The 21,617-nt window shown below is 44.9% G+C and overlaps 1 protein-coding gene across 1 annotated transcript in view; it reads left to right on the forward strand.

The window, feature by feature from the left end:
• The window catches only part of VIPR1 (vasoactive intestinal peptide receptor 1), a 99,658-nt gene extending 78,292 nt beyond the window's left edge, over positions 1 to 21,366 (forward strand). Inside the window, exons 7-13 of the mRNA XM_057370875.1 lie at positions 3,947 to 4,100; positions 6,324 to 6,384; positions 8,621 to 8,690; positions 11,682 to 11,773; positions 16,418 to 16,547; positions 17,179 to 17,220; positions 18,903 to 21,366. Coding sequence (XP_057226858.1) covers positions 3,947 to 4,100; positions 6,324 to 6,384; positions 8,621 to 8,690; positions 11,682 to 11,773; positions 16,418 to 16,547; positions 17,179 to 17,220; positions 18,903 to 19,094 — 741 coding nt within the window. The 3' untranslated portion in view covers positions 19,095 to 21,366. The remainder of the gene's footprint in view (positions 1 to 3,946; positions 4,101 to 6,323; positions 6,385 to 8,620; positions 8,691 to 11,681; positions 11,774 to 16,417; positions 16,548 to 17,178; positions 17,221 to 18,902) is intronic.
• Positions 21,367 to 21,617: the final 251 nt, after the last annotated feature.

Raw genomic sequence — 21,617 nt, forward strand, 5'->3', positions numbered from 1 at the left:
CTCTTTCTCTTTCTCTTTCTCTTGAAAGGGCGTGTTTGGAAGCTGAGTCCATCCTGACATCTCCATGCCCCATGCACAGAAATTAACAGGCCACATTTAGCCATGGACAGAGCAGTGAAATTATAAAATGATTGAGAATTTGTCACTCATATGAATTCCGGTGCTGAGATAGTGATAATGGGGAATTAATCATACTGTGTAACCTTACAAGCAGAGCAATTATTCAGCTTTTGGATCATCATTACAGATTTCATCACGCTTTGGTTTAGGTGGACATCTCAACAGAAGAGTTGGAGTGGGGACAGCTCATGATTGATAATCCCTGAATTTAATAACAATTATGAGTGTCTAAAGTGGAACTACCATTATGGAGATGTAGGGTTGGGACAATCCCTGTGCTGGAAATCCTTAAWTTCAGCATCTCCAAAGCAGGCCATACCTGCCCAGTGCTATCCCATCTTCCAGGTCATGACTGGGATCTATGAAAAGCTTTGAATTAAAATCTAGGAAGCCTCTTGAACCAAGCTGGGGAGAAGCTCAGCTGTTGCTGTGGGCAAATGCAGTGGGTCAGTCAGCAACCCTGCCCACGGGTCATGTCTTCTGGGTGACATAAAACAAAGGTGTGGGATAAATCTGTCCCTGGGAAAATGCATTTTCATCATTCCCTGTGGAAGAGACCTGCAGAAATCACAGTGTAAATCCTGCAGCAGTGGTGGTAGCCCAGGCAGCAGACTTAAAGAAGAACCTTAAAGGCAATTTTAAAGTCTCCAGGTTTCCTAATTGATTGATTGATTGATTGATTGATTGATTGAGGAAAATCTGAGCCCAAGCTTTTGCTGGAGGCACTGTCCCAACTTCATAAATAATGCCAGGAGCAGCATTATTGCCCAGGAATGCATAGGATGGCTTCAACATGGCTTTATTCTGATTTAAACATGTCTTGGTGTCCTGCCCCAAACCTTCCACCCCGCAGGAAGCTGTGGAGTTTATGGGTACAAGGAGCGGGCACGGGGTCTGCACAGGATTGGTCACACAGCAGATAGGACCTTTAAAAGATCCCTTAAACTCAATCTGTTCTGTGGTTCTATAAAGGGAGAGGACAGGCCTGGTCTTAYTATGGGGATTCCTGTGTTTAGGGCAATGGGACTCCAGTATTCCCAGTCCAGCTGTGAGTAGTATCAATCATTTAAGTGCCCTTTGGTACTCCTTTGGGGTAAATCTTTCCTGGTCCCAAGTCCTAAATCTGTAACTTGTCCCCTACTCCATAACGTACACCATGTCCCCACAAAGAAGGCAAGGGAAGCTTGTGTTGGGTTTCTGAGGAGTTGATTTACATTTTTTGTAGAGTTTTATTGCATTCACAGGAGCCTGATCATSTTCTGTGGTGTTTGTGTGTGTATGTACCTCCCTCGAAACCTCAGACCAACTCTGTCCAACCAAGCTKCTTRKACAGAGCTCAAAAAATTCAGCAGCWGCTCCAGACTGASAGCRTTTAGGAGTTATGAATGAGCAGAGTTACTGGCATTGAGGAGAATGGTATATGTGTATTTAGTGCAGATTCAGCTCTGAGTTAATTACTGTCTCCAGCACCTGAGCTGCATTTTTATAGGTGGGTCATAAAAYGGATGCAGTGACCAGCTGATCCACCTAGAAAATACAGAGAAAGCTGTTTTCCCCCAGGACTAACATTGTTTGAAAGTATGAAGTGCCACTGGGCACAGGAAGAAACCTGGCAGGGCTGGGTCTCAGTTTTCCTGTTCGCACCCTTGTGTCCCTTCTCTTTGCCTTTCTCTTGAAAGCCCTTGAGCAGGTCTAAGACAGGCCCCATCCTCAAGCAAACTTCTGCAATAATTTTTTTTTTTTTTAATTGAGTAAAAAACCACATCTCACTGCCACATCTCGTGGGGACATGAGCAGGGCAAGAGTGCTGAAGAAACACAGGGAAATAGGCTGTGGATGAGCTAGTGGAAGAAAGAGAGTAGAAAAGCAATGATGTAATTCAGCTTTTCCTGTTGAAAATGGCTGTCCTGAAAATTGCCCATGTTAGTCTTTCAACAGTGACACATTGTGAGGTCTGCTCTTCATGTAAAAAAAATAAATTCTTGAGGTRTAGTGGCTCATCTCTGCCCAGTGTCTGTCATCTGAAGGATGAGRTACCTTACATAATGGAGGATTTTATTCTCCAGCACTGTAGCAGCCACTCTGAGGCTGAATTTGATCAATCAGGAAGGTGGAGACCCATTACTGAGTGCTTTGTGGAATAAGGTGTCCCAAAAGGCAGGAATGGCTGTTTTCCAAATGTGCTGCTGAGTTGKCTGTCAGAGAGGATTCAGTGGAATCCACAATTATGAAACTGTTCCTCTCACAGAAATATCTGCTTTAAACTTACCCACTTGAGGCAATAGCAGCAGGCCCAGKGGAAAAATGTCATTATTTAATTTTAGAGACGGGGCAGTGCATCTAACTCTGTTCCAGGGCAGAACATCCCCATGCCAAGGAGGACCCCTGTCTGCAAGACATTAATGTCATGCACTCAAAATGGTGCACAGAGCCATTTTTGGTGTCTTTTCTCCAGGTAAAACCAAAAATTCCAGGGGTGGTAGCAACTGCTCAAAGAGGCACTTTCCATATTTCTCCTTTTAATCAGTGTTTCACAGCAACTGTTTTCAGCAGGAGGGGAGTAGGGAGGGAAATGGGAACTTGTCACTGGTGCAAATTATTGCTCTAAATTCAATGTTCCACAAATGCAGGACACCAGGGAAGGGCCACTAACCAGAGACTGAGAGCAAATGCTTGCCCCARAAGGTGCAGGGTGTCACCCTGATGYCTGATGATTTTTTCCTTTTGTTTTAATATACTTTTAAAATATATTTTATATATTATTTTAAACATTTTTGTATGCTTTTCATATATTCCTTATACCATTAATTTACATATTTATAATTCTGATAACTTAATATTCTAATTTAATTTAGGGGTTCTTCTAGGCAGAGAGATTAAATATCTCCAGTAGAGAATAACTGCACCCCGTTCCAGCCTTGGCTGAAACATTGTCTCTAGAACATATTGTGTAAACTGAACTCCAGCCTCATCCCAGATAAGGTTCTTTAAAATGAGAATACATTACTTCATTTATTAAGTTTCTTATTGGAAAATTCTAAATAAATATGCTAATTTGTAAAATCTATAAAACTTATATACATATTATACACAGTGTACATTTTCCAGCAGTTTTTTTTTCCATTTTATCAGGGTGTACACCTGAAATCCCATTAAATACCAAGGTATTTAATTTTTTAAATTTAATTTTATTTTTTAATTTTATTTTTTAATTTTATTTTTTAATTTTATTTTTTTATTTTATTTTACGCCTCTTAACCATATCTGTGTTGTAACTAAAAACTGGCCCTCAAGGGGCCAGGCAGACTCACTGAAGTCAACAGGGCAATTACAGAGTCAACGCCTCAAGGATGTGCAATGATGTGGCGAGTGCAAAGTGTCAGAAATTTCTTCTAAGTGTCAGAAATTTCCATTTTAATTTCTTTCTTTGGTAAGAGAACTGCTCCCATTACCTGTGCTGCAGTGAAATCTCCACACAGCAAGYTGCTGTGTTTAATTATTCATTTCCTGAAGAGAAACAATTCATCTTCTCTTTTCAAATATCTGCCCTTTCAGTGCAATAAAAGCTGTGCACGCTTTTGCGTGCTTACCCTGCTTCTCCTTCTTGTCCTTTATTTTTAAAATACATATCCCAGTCCTTCTTTTCATAACTGAGGAGCAACTTTATGCAGACTTRGAATTTCACCTTGCRACTCCTTCCATAAGCACTTGAGGTRMTGCACAAAGCAATCCCAAAGGCACACCCAGAGTAAGGTTTCCTGAAGGTTTGGTGCCTTTCCTGCAGGAATGCACTGCGGTTCACTGCTGTTCATTTCTTCTCTTCCAGGTTGGCTGCAAGGCCATGATGGTTTTCTTCCARTACTGTGTCATGGCCAACTTCTTCTGGCTGCTGGTGGAAGGGCTGTACCTCCACACCCTGCTGGTCATCTCCTTCTTCTCGGAGAGGAAATATTTCTGGTGGTACATCCTGATCGGCTGGGGTACGTGTCTGCTGCGAACGGGGTGCAGGGAGGGGATCATGATGGGCATTTTCAGCAGGAATTTAGCACAGATCCCTGAGGATTCAGGTGGGGCAGACATGTAAAATACAGCACCCAGCCCCACTAAGTCCTGAGAAGGATTTGAAGGCTGCTGGTGGATGAGAGGCTGGACATGAGCCCAAATTGTGCCCAAAATCCCAGCTGTGTCCTGGGCTGTGTCAAAAGAAACRTGACCAGCAGGATGAGCGGGGTGATTCTCCCCCTCTCCACTGTGCTTGTCAGACCCCACTCTCAGAGCTGCATCCACCTGTGGGGTCCCCAGCATGAGAATGATGTGGAGCTGTTGGAGAAACTCCAGAGGAGGCCACWGAGCTGCTCCAAGGGCTGGAGCCCCTCTGCCCTGGAGCCAGGCTGGGGGAGCTGGGAATGTTCACTTGGAGAAGGGAAGGATCCAGGGAGARCTCAGAGCCCCTTGCAGGGCCTAAAGGGGCTCCAGGAGAGCTGGAGAGGGACTGGGGACAAGGGATGGAGGGACAGGACACAGGGAATGGCTTCAAACTGAAAGAGAGTAGATTTAGACTGGATATCCAGAAGGGATTCTTCGATCCTGAGTGGGRTCCCAAAGTTGATCTCATKCATTGAGCTGAAATTGTAAGGTTGGATCCCAGCAGAGCAGAACTCCTGGACTGAAGCAGACCCTGCAGTCCATCCCTCTGTCTGTGTTTTTCTGAATTCAGGCCAGGCAGCTGCACTAAGATCCCATCACTTGTGTGCCAATGCTGATAACCTTCTGCTCAATGCTTCATTGATTTCTCCAGCTTTTATGTAAATCCGGTCTCAAACACATCAAATAAAAATAAAAAGAAAAATAAAATATCAGTAATATAAAATAAAATAAAATAAAATAATAAATAGAGCAGAACAAAATAGAATAAGACAAATGGCAAGGAAGAGAGGATTAAGCTCTTCACAAAGTAAGTCACAACTGAACTGCTAACTTATGCAAATTAATCCTACCAGATCAACTTMTTTTATTTCTCCAAAAAGGAACAAGAGATCTTTTTTTTCCCCTTTATGCCATTTAGTTGAGGATTTGTATTTAAGTAAGCAATAACTTTCTACTGCATGCTCTCAATAGCTGAAACTGAGAATTCATTAGGACAGGGAAGAATCTTGAGAAGAAAAAATGAAATTGTGCCATGTCCAGGGATGTGTCTGGACTTGGGATTTGATCAATTATCCATGGAGTAAATTCCACTGAAAGTACCAGGGGCTATGCTCGGATTCACGATTTAAATCAGAGGAAGTTTCTTGCGCTCCTGAGGTGTTCTGAGGTTGCTTAGGTGAAGAAGGGCAATTCCAGACCATGGCAGGTGCTTGAGGGAACTCTTGGCCTTTCAGTCATCCATCATTTGCAAGAGCATCAGGGATGGATCTGGAATTATGCATGAATTAATAATCTGGATGCATTAATTACAGTTCTTACCCGTTTTAGCACCACTGCGCTTGGAAACCACTGATAATGAACCACAGACAATCTGTGAGTAACACAGAGCAGAGAATTGTGTTCTTCCTGGAGTATTTCCAACCTCAGTGCAGCCAAAGACCAGAGACAGAGAAAAGAGCCACCACAAGGATGGGACAAGACCACCCTGGGGTGGCAGATCATGGARTGAGGAGCAGAGGCAGCTTCACCTGGCCAGCCACACACATCTGGGTGTGACCCTGGCACTGCAGGCTCCCTTTGGAGCTAGAGTAGCCCAGGGATATTTCATATTTCTTTTTCTAAATCAAATATTTCCAGGAGCTGCATGRCCTGTGTGTGAGAAGCACATTGTTCTGCCCCTTGATGCTAAAGGCAGCCTGTGGTGACCATCTCAGGGGCAGGTGTCCACACTGCAGAACTCTGAAGTGTTCCCTATTCCTTGAATTTCACCATTTGAAGTTTTTTATAAGCACTGCAACAGGAATATCAGAGTGCTGGGAGCAGTTACAGGATGCTGATYTTGCCTGGCCAGAGGGAGGGAAAGGTAGTGTGAGAGTTGAAAAGGTGAAGCATTTTCCCAGTCCTGAGGAAGGCATCCCCTCAGTCACTCAGGAGAGATGGAGATCGAGGGAGAACAACCCTGAGAAAATTAGGCAGATTTTAAATAATCTGGTAATGAAACCAGATAATCATTTGATTGTGATTTCTGGCAGTAACACCATCTCTTCTCTCCTCAGGAGCCCCCTCTGTGTTCATCACTGCCTGGACTATTGTCAGGATTTATTTTTTCGACGTTGGGTAAGCCTGTGGACTCGATTATCTTTCCTTTATAATTCTGCTTTCCTTTATGGCCAAGGAAAGCCCTGCAGCCTCAGTWACCCAAAACCCAGCAGCGGTGGAACCTCTCCCTCCACATCTAGAAACCTGGAAATGCTCCAAAGTCTCCCTGAAATGTCACTTCAGGCCAGTCACTCACCCTCTCTGCTCCACAGAGCCTTGGTCAGGATATTTRCAGGGAATTTGTGAGTGGACCTGGCTGGTTTCATTTGGCCCCCTGCTCAGAGCAGASTTTTGCCTCCTGCAGAATTGACGCTGAACCGGGAATTAACAAACACATCAAATTCTCTCCCACAGAAAAAGGCTAAAAATTCGATTTTTTTTTTTTCTCAAGCAAGATTTAGGATCTATTCCTCATCTTTTTTAACYTGGCAGCAGCCTTTGGTATTTTATATAAGGAGCAGATAGAATGCAGCTAAGAAAATGAGGCAGATAGCAGAGTTATCCAAGGATATGTGCAAGTAAAGAGGATTTGATCCTGAAATCCTCATTCTTGCTTTTATTCAGGCGGTCGAGCTGCAGTAATTGGAAAGGGTTTTATAGGAAAACATCCCAGAGAGATGCAGAACCAAGTGCTGATTCTGTCCTCAGTGTGCATTCCCTCACTTCTTGCATTAGCATCCTGGAGTTAACTCCATTTTCTCCCATGCATTCTTCCCCTCCAAATGTGTCCTGATTTGCCCTTTTTTCGGTACGAGAAGCAACTCAGATTTCTCATTGCATTTTTGATTTATAGTCATGCCAGCACATTTCCTGAGGGCTCCTCACTTCCTTTATGGTTTCACTCTATCTGCATAAAACTGACCTTATTTACTCTGTTAATAAATAGCCTCCCCAATGACACAGAGACAGGAGGATTTAACCATTCTGGACACCAGCTTTTCTTACTATGTATCCCTGCTCAGCTCCAACAATTCTTAATAAAAAATACCACCTCATTTGTATTTTCTGGGGGCTTTTAAACCCTCCCTCTGTGCTGAGTAAATCAGAGAATGATTTTACACGATATATTAATGTTTAACTTAGATTTTTTTTCATTACCTGCAGAGAAAAATTACAGGAAATTAATCTGGATTAAATAAACCCTAATTATGTATGATTGGTTAAACAACATCAAGCCTCCATTTAAACATTYTAACCCCAGATTAAAGTGACCTTCATTCAGGCTGGCTCAATTTATTTAAAAAATGAAGTGCACTAGATATAATTAGGGCCACTTTAATTCTAAATGAAAGGGCAGCATGCACTAACGATGAGCATCTGCATGTGAGCAATTTGCTCCATCTCCCTCTGGAGTTAGAACAGGTTTAGTCCGTGGAGTGCAATTTTTATCATCCTAAAGCTGATGCCTAAAATAAGACTCAGGAACTGTGCYCTAAAAATGCCTCTCTTCATCTCTTACTGCCTGCACTGCCGACATTTGGAATTACAGGAGCTGAATCTAGGTGAAATTGTCTACAGGAGGCTCCACTAACCTATTCCTGACATGAAAGCAGCCCCATTTCCATGAATGCTTTCCTAAAAATGTACCTTCTATGAACACCTGACTGTGCAGATAAATCTGTCCCAAGAAATACCAGTCATTTCCACATCAGCCCTTTTCTCTCGTTTCCTCCTTGAAGGCAGTTCCAGGTGAGGGGTGCTGGCTTCAGTATTAAATAAATCCCACCCTGGACCCTATGGATTTTCCTAACTCGATCCATAGCTCAGGTGGAGCTCACTGGATTTACTGGGACCAATCCCACCATCCTGTTATTTTTTTCAGAAGGTCATGGTCGGGTTTTTCCCTGATTGTGCCAGTTGCTCTGTGCTTATCAAACCACATTTCCAGGATGGTGGAGAGCACTGATGATTTTTTTCATAGATTTTGATTGATTTTTCGTGGTTTTAGTAGAATTTCCCTGTGGGAGAGCTTGGTGTAGGGGAAATTAAAAGAAGCACCATCCTCTCCCACATTCACCCTGCCTAAAAACCTTCAGCCCATTCCATGACCAAGGGGAAAATCTTGGCATTATTTCTGGGACAACTGATACCTCCCAGTGCTTAAAGCTGCCATTCCCAGTCCATGCACATGAGGTTTAGTCCTCTTCACACAACCCAGCCTAGCAAAACTTGGCTTTTAGAAAAAGCTGAGAAGGGTGCAGACCTGCTTGCTTGCTGTGCTTGGTGTTTTAAGTCTGGCTTTGTTTCTTTTTAGGTGCTGGGAGGAAATAGTGGAATCCCCATTCTGGTGGATCATTAAAACTCCTATTTTGGTGTCTATTTTGGTAAAGTATCAGCACGTTCTGCYGGCTGCAAAGCCATCTTTAGTCCTACGTGGGGAGGGGTGAAGGGGTGTTGAGAAATCTTCTGTAAATGTCCATGGAGAAATGCACTGACAGAAAAAATCCCACTGTACAGTGAACATTTGCCTTGGGATGAAGAAATTCATCCTCCAGATAAACACTTCACCTTTAGCACTGACCATGGGAAGCGTTGGTGTGACCAGGCCACCAGGGTGGAGCTCACTCCATGCAGCTTTGACCACCTCCACCTCCTCGGTGGAGTGGCCGTCGGGGTGTGTAACCAAGGGAGGTTGAGGAATTTTCCTGAGAGATCCAGGAAAGACTCATTTTTCCTAATGAATGAGTGTGTGCCTGAATTCCATCAGATGAACTGGGCTAGGAGTGGTTTTGTGTCCCTGAGCTGACCAGGATGATTCGTTCAGTTGCAAGCATCAACACTACAAAGTAAAATGAGATGAATCCTACCATGAAWTTCTACTTRGATTAAAAGGGAGTAGATGAATTCYCTCAGGAATTTGCTTCTTGCATCCGGTATGGAGTTGCATTCCAGCTGTACATTTTTGGAGTAAGCTCTAGAGAAGCTTGACTGATTTCCAGAAAAATCAGCAGAAGCGATTGATTTTAATTCTCAGGATATGATCAATCCCTACTATAGAAACCAGGACACTTCCAAGGAACTCTGGGTATTTCCATTCTTGTTGAACATTACTCTGTTGGGCATGGAGCCAAAACTTAAAATCCATGAACTGGGGTTAAACTTAGCTTTGAACTTTCTTAGATGAAGGAAAGGAGGTGGGAAGGGGAAAAAAAAAAGTAACAAAAATAACCCTAAATATATCTATTTTAAAAACAAATCTTTCCTTAGACATTCTTCTTATTCCATTTACCTGACGGCCTTTACAAGAAGACTTTTTTTTTTTTTCCTGTAGCATTTGTCTTACAGGGATTCCAAACTGCAAGTTCCAATAATGACATCTTGCTCTGTTTACCTCACTGAAAAAAAAATACAGCACTTCAATGACACATCTCCAAATATTTATATCATCCTAGGAAGCTATAGATAGTATTCTCCCTTTCCTGAGATGAGCTTTCAGTCAAAAAATACAYGCTATTATTCTCCTTGGATCAGTGAGTCTGTATTTTCTTTTGGCCAATAAATCTTCTCCTCATCCCCAAACAGAATTTACCCAGCAGCTCCTGATTTTCCTTCAGYAGATATCCCATAAATCTCTCACACAGAAAGGGCAGATAGGCACTATCTGATGTGCAGCAGGTTTCTCCAGGGAGTAATACAGCATTTCCTCCAGATCCATGGGAATGCAATTGATATCTCAGTGTAAGGAAGAAATACATATAATACAAGATGTATAGGATCTTTGAGGTACATGAGATATATCTTATATATAGTTAAGCCCTGAGAACACATTGAGCACCTTTGATTATACTATAGGCCGAAAAAAAAATAATTTTAACAACTTCTCCAGTATCCTGATTCCTGTATTTTCTATCATGGAATGCCAAGGTTTTGCTAAGCCTATAAGGCACAGTTCAGTGCTCTGAGTCTGTGTTTTCTCTTGACCACTCCAAGTGAGGACAGTCGGTATTTAATTGTTCCATCCTTACTTTCCGTGATGCAGCTTGTGTGAGAGAGGCAGGTTTTAGAGAAAAATGCACAAAGATAATGATTTAAATCAGAGGAAGTTTCTTGCACTTCTGAGGTGTTCTGAGGTTGCTTGGGTGAAGAAGGCAATTCCAGACCATGGCAGGTGCTTGAGGGAATTTGTGTGTTACCAATGGTCATGCATGTAATTGATCTAGATTATAATGGTTTGAACTAATAAATTTGACTTGCAGCCAAATCTGACACACAAACCATTTTATGAGGAAATAAATACAAATAGAAACAGTGATAAATGGCAGGAGAGATAAAAAGTGATTAAGCAATGCATCATAACTGAGAAATGCAATTAATATCCAATCATTCACAGCCTTTGAAAAGAGAGTGTCTGTTGGAGAGATGTTCTTCAAGTCTTTTTTATTCACCTAACCTTGAAATAAGTGTAGGAATTGCTGGAAGAAATYTTCCAATCTATTTTTGCAGGGAATCAGTTTGCCTGGTTTAACACAATCCCTTCCAGCCGCTGGGCCTCTAAAGATCAGCATCATTTGCACATTCACTGACCATGAAAGGATAAATAAAGGGGTTGTGGGYCAAACTAAAACTGAACGAAGTCCCCAGAAACCTGTCATTGGTTTTGTGTGTTCTGTGTTGTGTGAGTAATATGATGACWCAATGGATAGGACCTTGAAGGGAGTAATTTGCATTCTATTCATGCCATCAAGACATTCCCATTCCCAGCTCCACACCTTGGCTCTCAAATAAGGCTCACATTGCTTGAGTAGGTTGGTGGAGCACTGTGGGACTTTGGTGGTGAAAAGGACCACCCAAAATCTGGGTATCAGCCAGACTGCCCCGGTCTAACATCCCAGGAGGGAACGTCTCTCCCTGTCCTGGTGAGGTCTATCCCTTGCTGCACAAGGCCTCCAGGCAGCACACTAGGGCTGAGCAGAGGCCCTCTGGAGTGGATTCTGCTTCGTGCTGTGGTTTGGTGTCCCTGGCTCAGCGCCTCGGTCGGTGTTGGTCCCGCTCAGCGCCGGTCCCGTGTCAGCRCCCCACCCCGCCGTCGGCACTCCCGCGCGCTGCAGGACGTCGTGCGGAGCTGTGCTCTATGGGCTTGACATCATCATACTTGGGATGTATGACACGAAGTCCCAAGCAGGCTGATGTCAGGCCCAAGATGCCATCCTGTGTCGGTTTTCTGTGAGCCCCGCCCCGAGCTCGTGGCTCGTTGAACGGCAGCTCGTTCCGTGGCAGAAATAATCCAGTGAAAGGAATTCCCCTCTAGTGATGGGCTCTTGTCACTTTAAAAAAAAATCCTTATGGTTTACCCCTCTCTCTTCCCACCCTGACAGGTGAACTTCATCCTCTTCATCTGCATCATCCGAATCTTAGTCCAGAAGCTGCATTCCCCAGATGTTGGGCACAATGAAACCAGCCAATACTCGTAAGTCCCAGACTTTTTCCAACCCTGTCCTGTGATTTTTGGGAAATCTTTTTGCCTGCTTGGTGGGTCATTATTGCGTCTTAGCTCATGATTGCCTCTGTCTGCACTGATCAGAATCAATTAATTTAAATTGCATAAGGCAGATTAGAAATCAGGAAATGGAGCATTTGCTAAAACAGCTGGGCAGGTTTTATGTCAGTTTGTGGCAGGTGAGAGGGATTTCTCCTGGGATTAATGATGAAGAAAGAAGAATAACAATAATGATCATGAAGCAAAATACAATTTTTYTTTGAATATTTAATATCTATTGGATTCTGAAGGCAGAAGGACCATGAGGAAAACAAAGAGTTGCTCTCCACAGCGTATGGGCTTTTTTTTTCCCCGACCCACAGTTTTAAATAAGGAAATATCTAGAAAATCAGTACATTCAATAGAATCCATGACAAATTTTYCTTATCCTAAAGCAGATCTCCAAATGAGATTGGATTAATTCAATACATTTCTCTTCACTACTGAGAAGGATCACTGTCTCTGAAGTTTTACTCGACTTAATGCTTTTGTTCTGGGGATATGAGGTTGACCTTAATGGGGCTTTATATAATGAACAACATGCAAGGGAGATCAGCATCTCTCTCAGTAGCCAAGGCTGGTCTTAAACTGCAGTTTTTTAAGAGTGAAAGAAATTTTTATCTTCATGAATTTATTCTGGCTTCAATGCAAATAAAATAAAAGTTCGGACCAGATTATTTTTGACTTTTCCCACTGTTCTGGCCTCGCTTTTCAGYGATCCTGGATATTTATAAAATGTTTCCTAGAAAAGAATTAAATGAAAAATGTCCAATGTCTGCATGGTCACTGCTCATAAATCTTTGTCTTCGGAGGGAGCTGTGCTTTTGGGTATCCTGAAAAATCTGAGCTCAGCTCTTCTTCAGGATGGAAAGCAATAACAGTATGTTCCTTAAATCCTGCCCAGYCCTGACACTGAGCCTTTCTCTTTAGTGATGGTGAATTATTCATTTCATCTGCCTTGAGAKATTCTCAGATTTACGGAGGGAAATGCCACTTTTTGACCTTAATTTTCCTGGCAGCAGCCGGAGCCAATTCCCTACTTTTCTGTCATCACAACACACCAGCATTACCAGACTGTGCCTTCCGCCACCTCCCCTTCTGTATTTCCAGCTGGGAATTSTATCTTTGCACCCCAGGTTTGCAGCAGGTGCATAGATTAAATCAGCATATGGAAATATGTTCYAGCCCTAAGCAGCATCCTGGCACTGTGGGCTCCTGCTGCCAGACTCATCCCAAGAGTTATTCCCAGATTTTCTCGGAGGTCATGCTGGGTTTTGGGTTCACRACACGTTTTCCAGAGAGGTGGGAGCTGCCAGGAATGCTCTTTGTGCCTTGTGAACAAAGGAAGAGCAGCTGTTGGTGAAACACGGGCTTGGCCTTGCTGACCTGCCCAGGCAGGGATTCTGCTGGACTGGTCTCACATCCACAGCTCCTCACCTTCCTGCACCACCTGGAAACGCTGCTCAGCTCCATCAGGGAGTGAATCAGCTCCTCACTTCACAGAATCATGGAATCSCACAATGTTTTGGGTTGGGARGGACCTTAAAGCCCATCCAGTGCCACCCCCTGCCCTGGGCASGGAYACCTCCCACTGTCSCTGGGTGCTCRGAGCTCCATCCAAGCTGACCTTAAAGCTTTATATTTCCAAGCCATATGAGACATTTTAGGACATTTTAAATGCTTGCTTGGACCTGGCACAGAGGGCACAGGACCTGTGGGAGATTGGTACCCTTGTACAGTGTCACCTGGCCACCAACAACATTCCCTGGGGCACTGGAAATCTCTGTTGACCTCAGTAGGTAGAAGACACCACATTTTTCTATGGAAACAAATATTAATAGTTTGAAACTGAAAGCTGACTCCCACCAGGGAGAGTTCTTGGTGTAATCCTAAGATTTTTACTTTTAGACAGCAATCTGTGGAGAGTTCTGGGGTCCAGAGCCTGGGGTTTGCTGCAGGAGACAACAGTTCTTAGCAAAAAAGGGCTGCTGATGAAATGTTGAGGGAGCTGGAGGTGTTTAGGCTGGGGAAGAGAAGGCTCAGGGTGACCTTTTTGCTTTCTATAACTCCCTGAAAGGAGGCTGGAACCAGGTGAGGGTCAGGCTCTGCTCCCAGGCAATGAGTGACAGGATGAGATCAAACTGTGCCWGGGAAGGCTCTGGCTGGACAYCAGGASGAATTTCWTCACCAAAAGGGTTGTTAAGCCTTGGGATGGGCTGYCCAGGGAGGTTTGGAGTCTCCACCCCTGGAGGTGTCCAAGRAAGGCCTGGATGTGGCACTGAGTGCTCTGGGCTGGGGACAAGGTGGGGATCAGTCACAGGTTGGGCTCGATGGTCTTGGAGGCCTTTCCCAACCCAAATGACTCTGTGATTCTGTGTGGGTTCCTCCTGCTGAATCTGAGACAAATCTGTTTTGAACTAACAGCACCCTGGATGTCTCRTTTGCATCTCTCCCTCCTTCTCTTGTGTATTTTATATTGCTTATTTTCTACAAACACAGCCTGCTGACAYGCTGACAGCATTGCTCAGCTCCAAAAGGTTTGAGAGGTTTGAGTTTAGCTGCAGGCTGGGAGTTCAGGTGTGCTGCTGACTCACTCATTAATGCTGCAGATGGGGAACTGGGCTTGAGCTTCCTGAGAAAAATTACACTGTGACTGGGCAAGATGGACTTCCTGATTGCAGTGTTGAGATGGTGGAGACTTTGAAATACCACAGGGCCCTTGCCTTGATGCCAGAGTAAAACATAAAACTCAGTATCTGGGGAAACTCGGTGTCGGGAGCAAGAGATCAGTGTGAGGTGTTGTGCAAATTGGAGGAGGGGGCTCCAGGTTTGGAATTTATGTCCTTTTCACTGCCACAATCCAGACAGGAGGGGAAATGCTGTGATTAAGCCACCAATGCTGTCTGAAATGACAGGAGAGCATTTTCTAACCCACTGGAGGTTCCAAACAGCATCTCTGTGAACGTGGTACACAAAGGCAGCATCACATCTTCTCCTCTAGGCTGATGTTCCTCAGAGACTGGGGAGGGAGGACAGATCTCTGCAAAGCCATTATTGATATGGATATTATTGATAATCACTTGGAAAATGAGTGACTTTCTCATATGGCAGGATTTGGGGGATTTAGGGCTTGGTGACAGCAGTGTGGGCCCCACTGGCCAGAGCTTCTGGGAGTGAGGAACAGGAGACACTGAGGGTAACCACAGACAGTGACAGTCCTGTGGCAGAGCAAGGCATCCGAGGGAACGCAGATTTTGGATCCCTGTGAGCAGGGATGTGGGAAAGGCAAATTCCTATAAAAATCCTCAGCTTCTTGCAGGCTYTGCTTTTGCCTGGGATGAGCCACAGCCTCCAGTCACAGCCTCAGTGTGGAGCTGTCTGTGGGCCAGCCCAGGCAGAGCTGGAAAGGTTGGTTGGGACACACAGGGATGAGCATCCTCTGCACAAAGCTGCCACATCAGCCTCCCCAGCAGGCTTGTRCAGGTGGCAAATCAATGGAGATGGCCTGAGAGGACTGAGCCTGGTGAGGCTTTGGAGGTGAAGGGGTTGCAGGTGGAAGAATTAATATTTCCAACATCCCAGCCTTTGCTTTATTTCCTACTGAAGCCTTTGAGAGAGGGAGATGCCACAAGATGCGAGTGACCGAGGGAGACAAACCCCATAAGCATCCTCAGGTCCTTGATTTCATTTTCTTTCTGCCAGCTATTTTTTAGTAATGATTACATTTAATACATTATCATCTCTTTCTAATTAGACCCCTGATTACCCAGCGTGATGCCATTAAGCACTAACACTGTTCATCCCCCTCCTTTGGAGATACTCATTGTGCAATAGCCTGTCATTATCCCCAGCCAAACATACCATTTTTCTCCCAGAAGCTGTAATTTTCAAAAATCCCAGGCAAACAAAGACATTGCTAGATGATGATTTAGCCTGTAGAGATTAAAAAAAGATACCTCGTGGGAAGGGAAGAGGAGAGAAGGGAGAAAGAAATAYTTCCAGTGGAGCTACTGGGAATAAAGATGTCACATTTTACGGTGCCACCACGTCTGAAATCAGCAGCCAGCTGCAGTGTGTGTGACAAGGAGAAATGGCCTSGGGCTGATTGCTCTGCCTGAGCTGGAGACACAAATCTATTGATACAAGAGCTGCTGGAAACAGGAATTGCTCCCAGCACGGCCCTTGGTCAGTCTGAACTGTCACACAGCGCCTGTGCCCAGCTCAGGGTCCCCCTTCACRTGCCATTGCACCCCAGCCCAGGCCATCAGGGTGCTCCAAGCTGTGAGGAGCATCTCAACACCCCCTGTGTGCTGTGCAGCACCCTGATGCTCCCTTGCTGCTGAAAGGCTGGATGTTCYCAGAACCTCGGGGTAAAAGCCTCATTTCACACATCCTGAGGGCACCTGAAGCAATTTAACACATAAATTCAGGYTGCACCATCCCAGTCTGGGTCATCAGCAAATTTCTGCTGCAGCAAATGAAGTTTCCAGGRCAGCACAGGGCCCAGCTGCAGGATTTTTCATCGCCTTACCCTCCTCCCTCTCCCCTCATCACTCATGTTTGTCTTTCCAACAGGAGGCTGGCCAAGTCCACTCTGCTGCTGATCCCTCTCTTTGGCATCCACTACATCATGTTTGCTTTCTTCCCTGACAATTTCAAAGCAGAAGTGAAGCTGGTCTTTGAGCTCGTGGTTGGCTCGTTCCAGGTAAGCCACCCTTGGGGCCACCAGTCTGTCACCAGGTGTGTCATCAGAGAGAAGGGTGACMAGCTCAACATGGCAATGAGCTGTTTCTTTTTGGACATGCCCCATATTGCTTTCGTACCTTTAAGGAAAAGCTGCTTATTCCAGCTTGGCCAGGATGGAAGATAAATTTATGTTTTGCCCCCTGGAGTCCCAGTAGGAGATTTTCTATCCTCATTTTAAGGAATGACGAGAAAATGTTCCTCTGTGTGTTCCTCTGTTGGTCTCTCTGGGTTTCTTTTTTTTTTTTTTTTTGTACTTAAGGGAGAAAAATGAGCACCTCAGTTCAGTTGATGCATTATTGACATGTCTGAGGCCAGGGAGGATGGGGTTTTGAGCAAGTGCCATTCAGTGGGGAATGATTAACATCCCCGTCTACATGCTCATCACTGCACATCTGACATCTGGAAGTGTTCAAAAAACGTGCAGATGTGGCACTTGGGGGCACGGTTTTGTGCTGGGGGAATGGTTGGGTTTAGAGATCTTTTCCCACCTTAACAAATCTGTGACTGTGTGATCTCTTCTTCGAAAGCTGAGTGGATCTGCTCTCACTCCTTGCCTGTAGTGCTAAAAGCCTGTTCTGTCCTTTCCCCAGGGATTTGTGGTGGCTGTCCTGTACTGCTTTCTCAACGGAGAGGTAAGAGCAGCATTGTTTGGTTAATGTTTGCAGTTAGAACAGAGTGAATTCATGTGGGGAGGGGATTGARGAGTGCTCCATTCCGGATTCCAATGTTGCAATACTGGGGGGAAGCATTCAAGTCAAATCTCTCTCTCCAGGAAAACAATTCAACCATTTTCCTGGCAGTTTTCAACACAATTAATAAAAGCTGCTCACAAACAGATCAGTATTGCTACAGAGCCCATCCTTTCCTCATGAGASAGCATCAGCAGAACTCCTGTGTGAACTTGCACAAACCCTGATTCCAAAGGAGCACCTTCAGCAGGGCAGGGTAAAGCCCATCTAAGCCCTGATCATGCTCAGTTCCTCGAGGAATCCTCCCCAGGATCACATTCCCTGCCAAAACCAACACAGGCATTGGTGGGACTTGTCAGAGCAGTGCAGGTGAAGGTGTTTCTGCCTTGCAGGCWTTGGTCTTGCCTTTCCCACATTTCTAGCCCTGGGGTTCTCATCCTGGGGTTGTGCTGCTCCTGTGTTTGCTCATCCCACAGCCTCTTGGACACGCCTGTTTTATCTAACCTGTGTTGTTCTCTGAAAATATGGACTGGAAGGAAGGGACCAGATTTGTTCAGGATTTGAACTGGAACTGTGTAAACCAGGTTATTCCTGTAAGTTCTCTGAGAAGGAACGAGTAGCTTCTGTCAAAAAAAAAAGCACAGCTGTATTGACAGCTTTACAGACAAGCTGCAGTTAAATACTTTCTATTTGGACCAAAGACAGGGCAGTGAAAAAAAAAAWYMWYYTWAWKRWKSTCACGAAGTGTCGGGTGTGTTCCCACTGTGATGCCTGATGATTTTTGCCTATCCTTTTATGTGATCTTTTATATATTTTATATACCCTTTTAAACATTTTCTATACCCTTTATGTACCCCTGTCCCCTTAACACCTACATACTTGTAATTCTTGTCACCTAATATTCTAACTTAATTTTAAAATTCTTCTAAACAAAAAGACCAAACATCCTCAACAGAGTCAGTATACCCTGTGCTCTCTTAAAACCTGAGGCTCCAACCTTGCTTGAAGCCTTCTCTCTAAAACATATTGTATAAAATAAGCTCTAACCCCATCCCAGAAAAAGTTCTTTAAACATTACTTCATTTATTAAGTTTCTTATTAAAAATTATAAATAAAGATACTAATTTATAAAATCTGTAAAATTTATATGCGTATTATGTGCAGTATACATTTTCTGTTAAATTGTGCACCTAAAATCCCATTAAATACCAACATAAAATCCCATTAAATACCAAAATAAAACCCTTTTATCCCCTTAACTGTGGCTGTACTATAATTAAAACTAGCCACAAGACAACAACTGAAGTTAGGTAGTCTGATACCTTGATGTATCAATGAGAAATTCCTTTCTGATGAAGCTCAGGGATTTCTCCTCCAGTAATTCCCTGGATTGCCCCCTTTTTTTTCTCTGATTAGAAGTTCTGGCCAGGCTGAGTTTAGTGGCCTTTCTGCCATGGTTTAGTTGAGGTGCTGGGGCATAGTTTGGACTTGAAGACCTTGAAGGTCTCTTCCAACTTAGTGATTCTGTGATTCTAAAGTAACTCTGGGCCCTGTGGTGGGTGGGTCACCGAGCCAGAACACCTCTTGATGCCCTGTGCCACCTTTCCTGTGTCCCCCGTGCCCAGGTCCAAGCAGAGCTCAAGAGGAAGTGGCGGAGGTGGCACCTGGAGCGGTTCCTGGGCTCGGACATGAAGTACCACCACCCTTCCCTGGGCAGCAACGGCACCAACTTCAGCACGCARATCTCCATGCTGACCAAGTGCTCGCCAAAGACGCGCCGCTGCTCCGGCTTCCAGGCCGAGTTCTCTCTGGTGTGAYGGGGACAGGCTCCCCAGGCACTGAGCACCCACAGAGGAGAGGCACGAGGATCCCTGGGAATGTGTGATGACAAATCCCTGTGAAATGACCTGCTCCACGTGAGCCAACAGAGGACACGTGACTGGAAATGCCGCTGGCATCCGGGATGACACCAGACAAGCCGAGAGGCAGAGAAAAACATTTCCTCTCCCTCTTTTCAGACCTTTCATTCTTCAGTTTCAAGCCCTCGGGGGTTGATAACTCCGAGAAAAGGTCCCAGTTGCTCCCAGTCCCACCTGGGAGGTGCTGATGTATCATAAATTATGAAGTACAGAGGGTAAGGGAGGGGAGAGTCTCAGTCCTCAGTGGCTTTACCAGAACTGGCATCTCCGAAACAGAAAAATTGCACTTTTTAAAAAAAATAAAAATAAATGAGCCAGTAAAGGAGAGACAGAGACAGGAAGCAGGAGGAAAAAAAAAATGCCAAACATATGAATGTGCCGAAATTCCTGTGGATAAGAGGTGATGATACRGCACCAAAGATGGTGTTGGGGACATGGGGAGAAGGGACAAGAGGAACATGAGCAGGAGGGGAGAGACCAGCACACAGCCCCTGCATTCTGCACAGCTGGAGACAAAACTACAGCACCAGGAAAGGCCCTCAGGGGATGCCCCAGTGTGTTCTGTTGATTCCCCACCCTCCCTGACAGCAGAAGCTTTCCAGGCACCCTTGGGTACGCCCTGGAAGAGCAGATCCCTGAGAAGGACCAGCATGAGGACGCCCTTCTGTGCACTGTGCCTGTGACACAGTGTTTGGATTGGTTGTTCCATGAMCAGGAAACTTGATTTGCATGTATAAAGACCAGCTCCAAATGCCAAAAGCGGAGCAAGACTGTGTTTTTTCATTCTGCTCAAGCTCTCCCACAGATCTTGGTGTGTTGATGTGCCCAGGATCGTTAGGGATCAGGGGGAAAATAATTGGGCTGTAATTCATTTGCACTTGCTTAGCACACACTGCCAGGAAAGGGAGATATAGGGCCCTGAAACCCTTAATTGGATCAAAGCTGCCATAAGGAGCCGCTGTMCTGATGACAAAAATTAGCGGCACAGCGGCAGGTGAAATTGCTCTCATCAGAACAAGGTTGTCTCAGCACAAAACAGGMGCTCCAGGAGAGAGGAGGAGTGAAGGAGCTATTAAATCCATTTCTTCTTCAGATTTTGTGGGGAGATTTCATCCTGTATGAAGGCATTGCTAGATCTTGAAGATGTGTGTGAGTGCATTTTACATCTTTCCTTCTAGGGGCAATTCCTACTCAAAGAGTGCCCATGGATCCCATTAAAACCAAGGGAATAGTTGAGTTAATTCTGGTTTTCATGGTGGAGAGGCAAAGGAGAGATATCTCACTTGAAACAACCCCACAGCTCCAAACTCAGTCAGAAGACAGAAARCACGCAGATACAGATATTCACGTTTGTGTCCCACACAACTGCATCAAGTGGGGTTGAAAAAATTTCCTGCTGAGGGTGGGAAATCCCTGCCCAGCTCACATGTACAATCAGTAACTGGGCTGCTGTTATCCTACTAAAACATGCCCTTGAGAAGGAGTGTCACAAACACAGGCACCTGCAGAGGCAGGTGGGCTCCTCCCTCAGAGATCTCACCTTTCCCACTTTTATTTCTCCACAGTGAAATGCAGATCATTGGACGGAGGCACCTGCAGCTTGGTGGGTTTGGGGGCTGTTCTGATCACTTCTTGTCTCCCCTTAAACACCTGTGACACCAAAAAAACACGCTGAGCCCAGGAGGGGAATTGCAGATCTTGCAGATCAGGACATCCAGCTCCTTTCTGAGTCCTGCCAGGGYAGTGTTCCATGCCACAGGCATTCCCAGAGCCTGTTATCAGCTGAGCTGGATGTTTCTGAAGTATTTCTCCACAAATGGGACTGAGAACAGTGTGGGGGSCTGGAGTGAGTGAGGGGTGTGAGAAACTCTGATACACCTGGGGGAAACTTGCAGTCCTGGGTTTTCAGGGAGCCTGCTCAGATCCTGTAGCCATGGCTACCCAGCTGCAGATCCCAGGAAGATAGGAACATGTGAAAATTCCTGGAATTGTAGTGCTGGTGATCCTGGGCTGGCCAGGAGTGAGCCAGCTTTGTCAGGGCCCCATTACACTGASCCCATGTCAGCAGCGAGGATCCAACAGTTATCAGATCAAAATGCTCTCTTAGCAGCTCCCTGGTTCTCAAAATGCAGGGAAAAGCAAGAGGATACTTCAAATTTCCCCATTTTTCTTGCATGCATTGAAGCCCTTATGCCCTGACACCCCTGAAATAACATCCCTTTGAAGTCCACGAGGTACTCAGAGGCAAGAACCCTTTTTTATATTAGTGGTCATAGCCCCAAGCCTGCCAGAGTTCAAGTAGGGTTTGGACAACACTCTCAGGCACTTGTGACTTTTGGGGTTGGCCAGGAGTTGGACTCGATAATCCTTGTGGGTCCCTTCTAGCTCGGGACATTCTGTGATTCTGTTGTTGTGTTTGGT

The sequence above is a fragment of the Malurus melanocephalus genome, unplaced genomic scaffold (genome assembly GCF_030028575.1).
Source record: "Malurus melanocephalus ecotype Western Australia unplaced genomic scaffold, MMel_1.1 scaffold_135, whole genome shotgun sequence".
Taxonomy (NCBI): Eukaryota; Metazoa; Chordata; class Aves; order Passeriformes; family Maluridae; genus Malurus; species Malurus melanocephalus.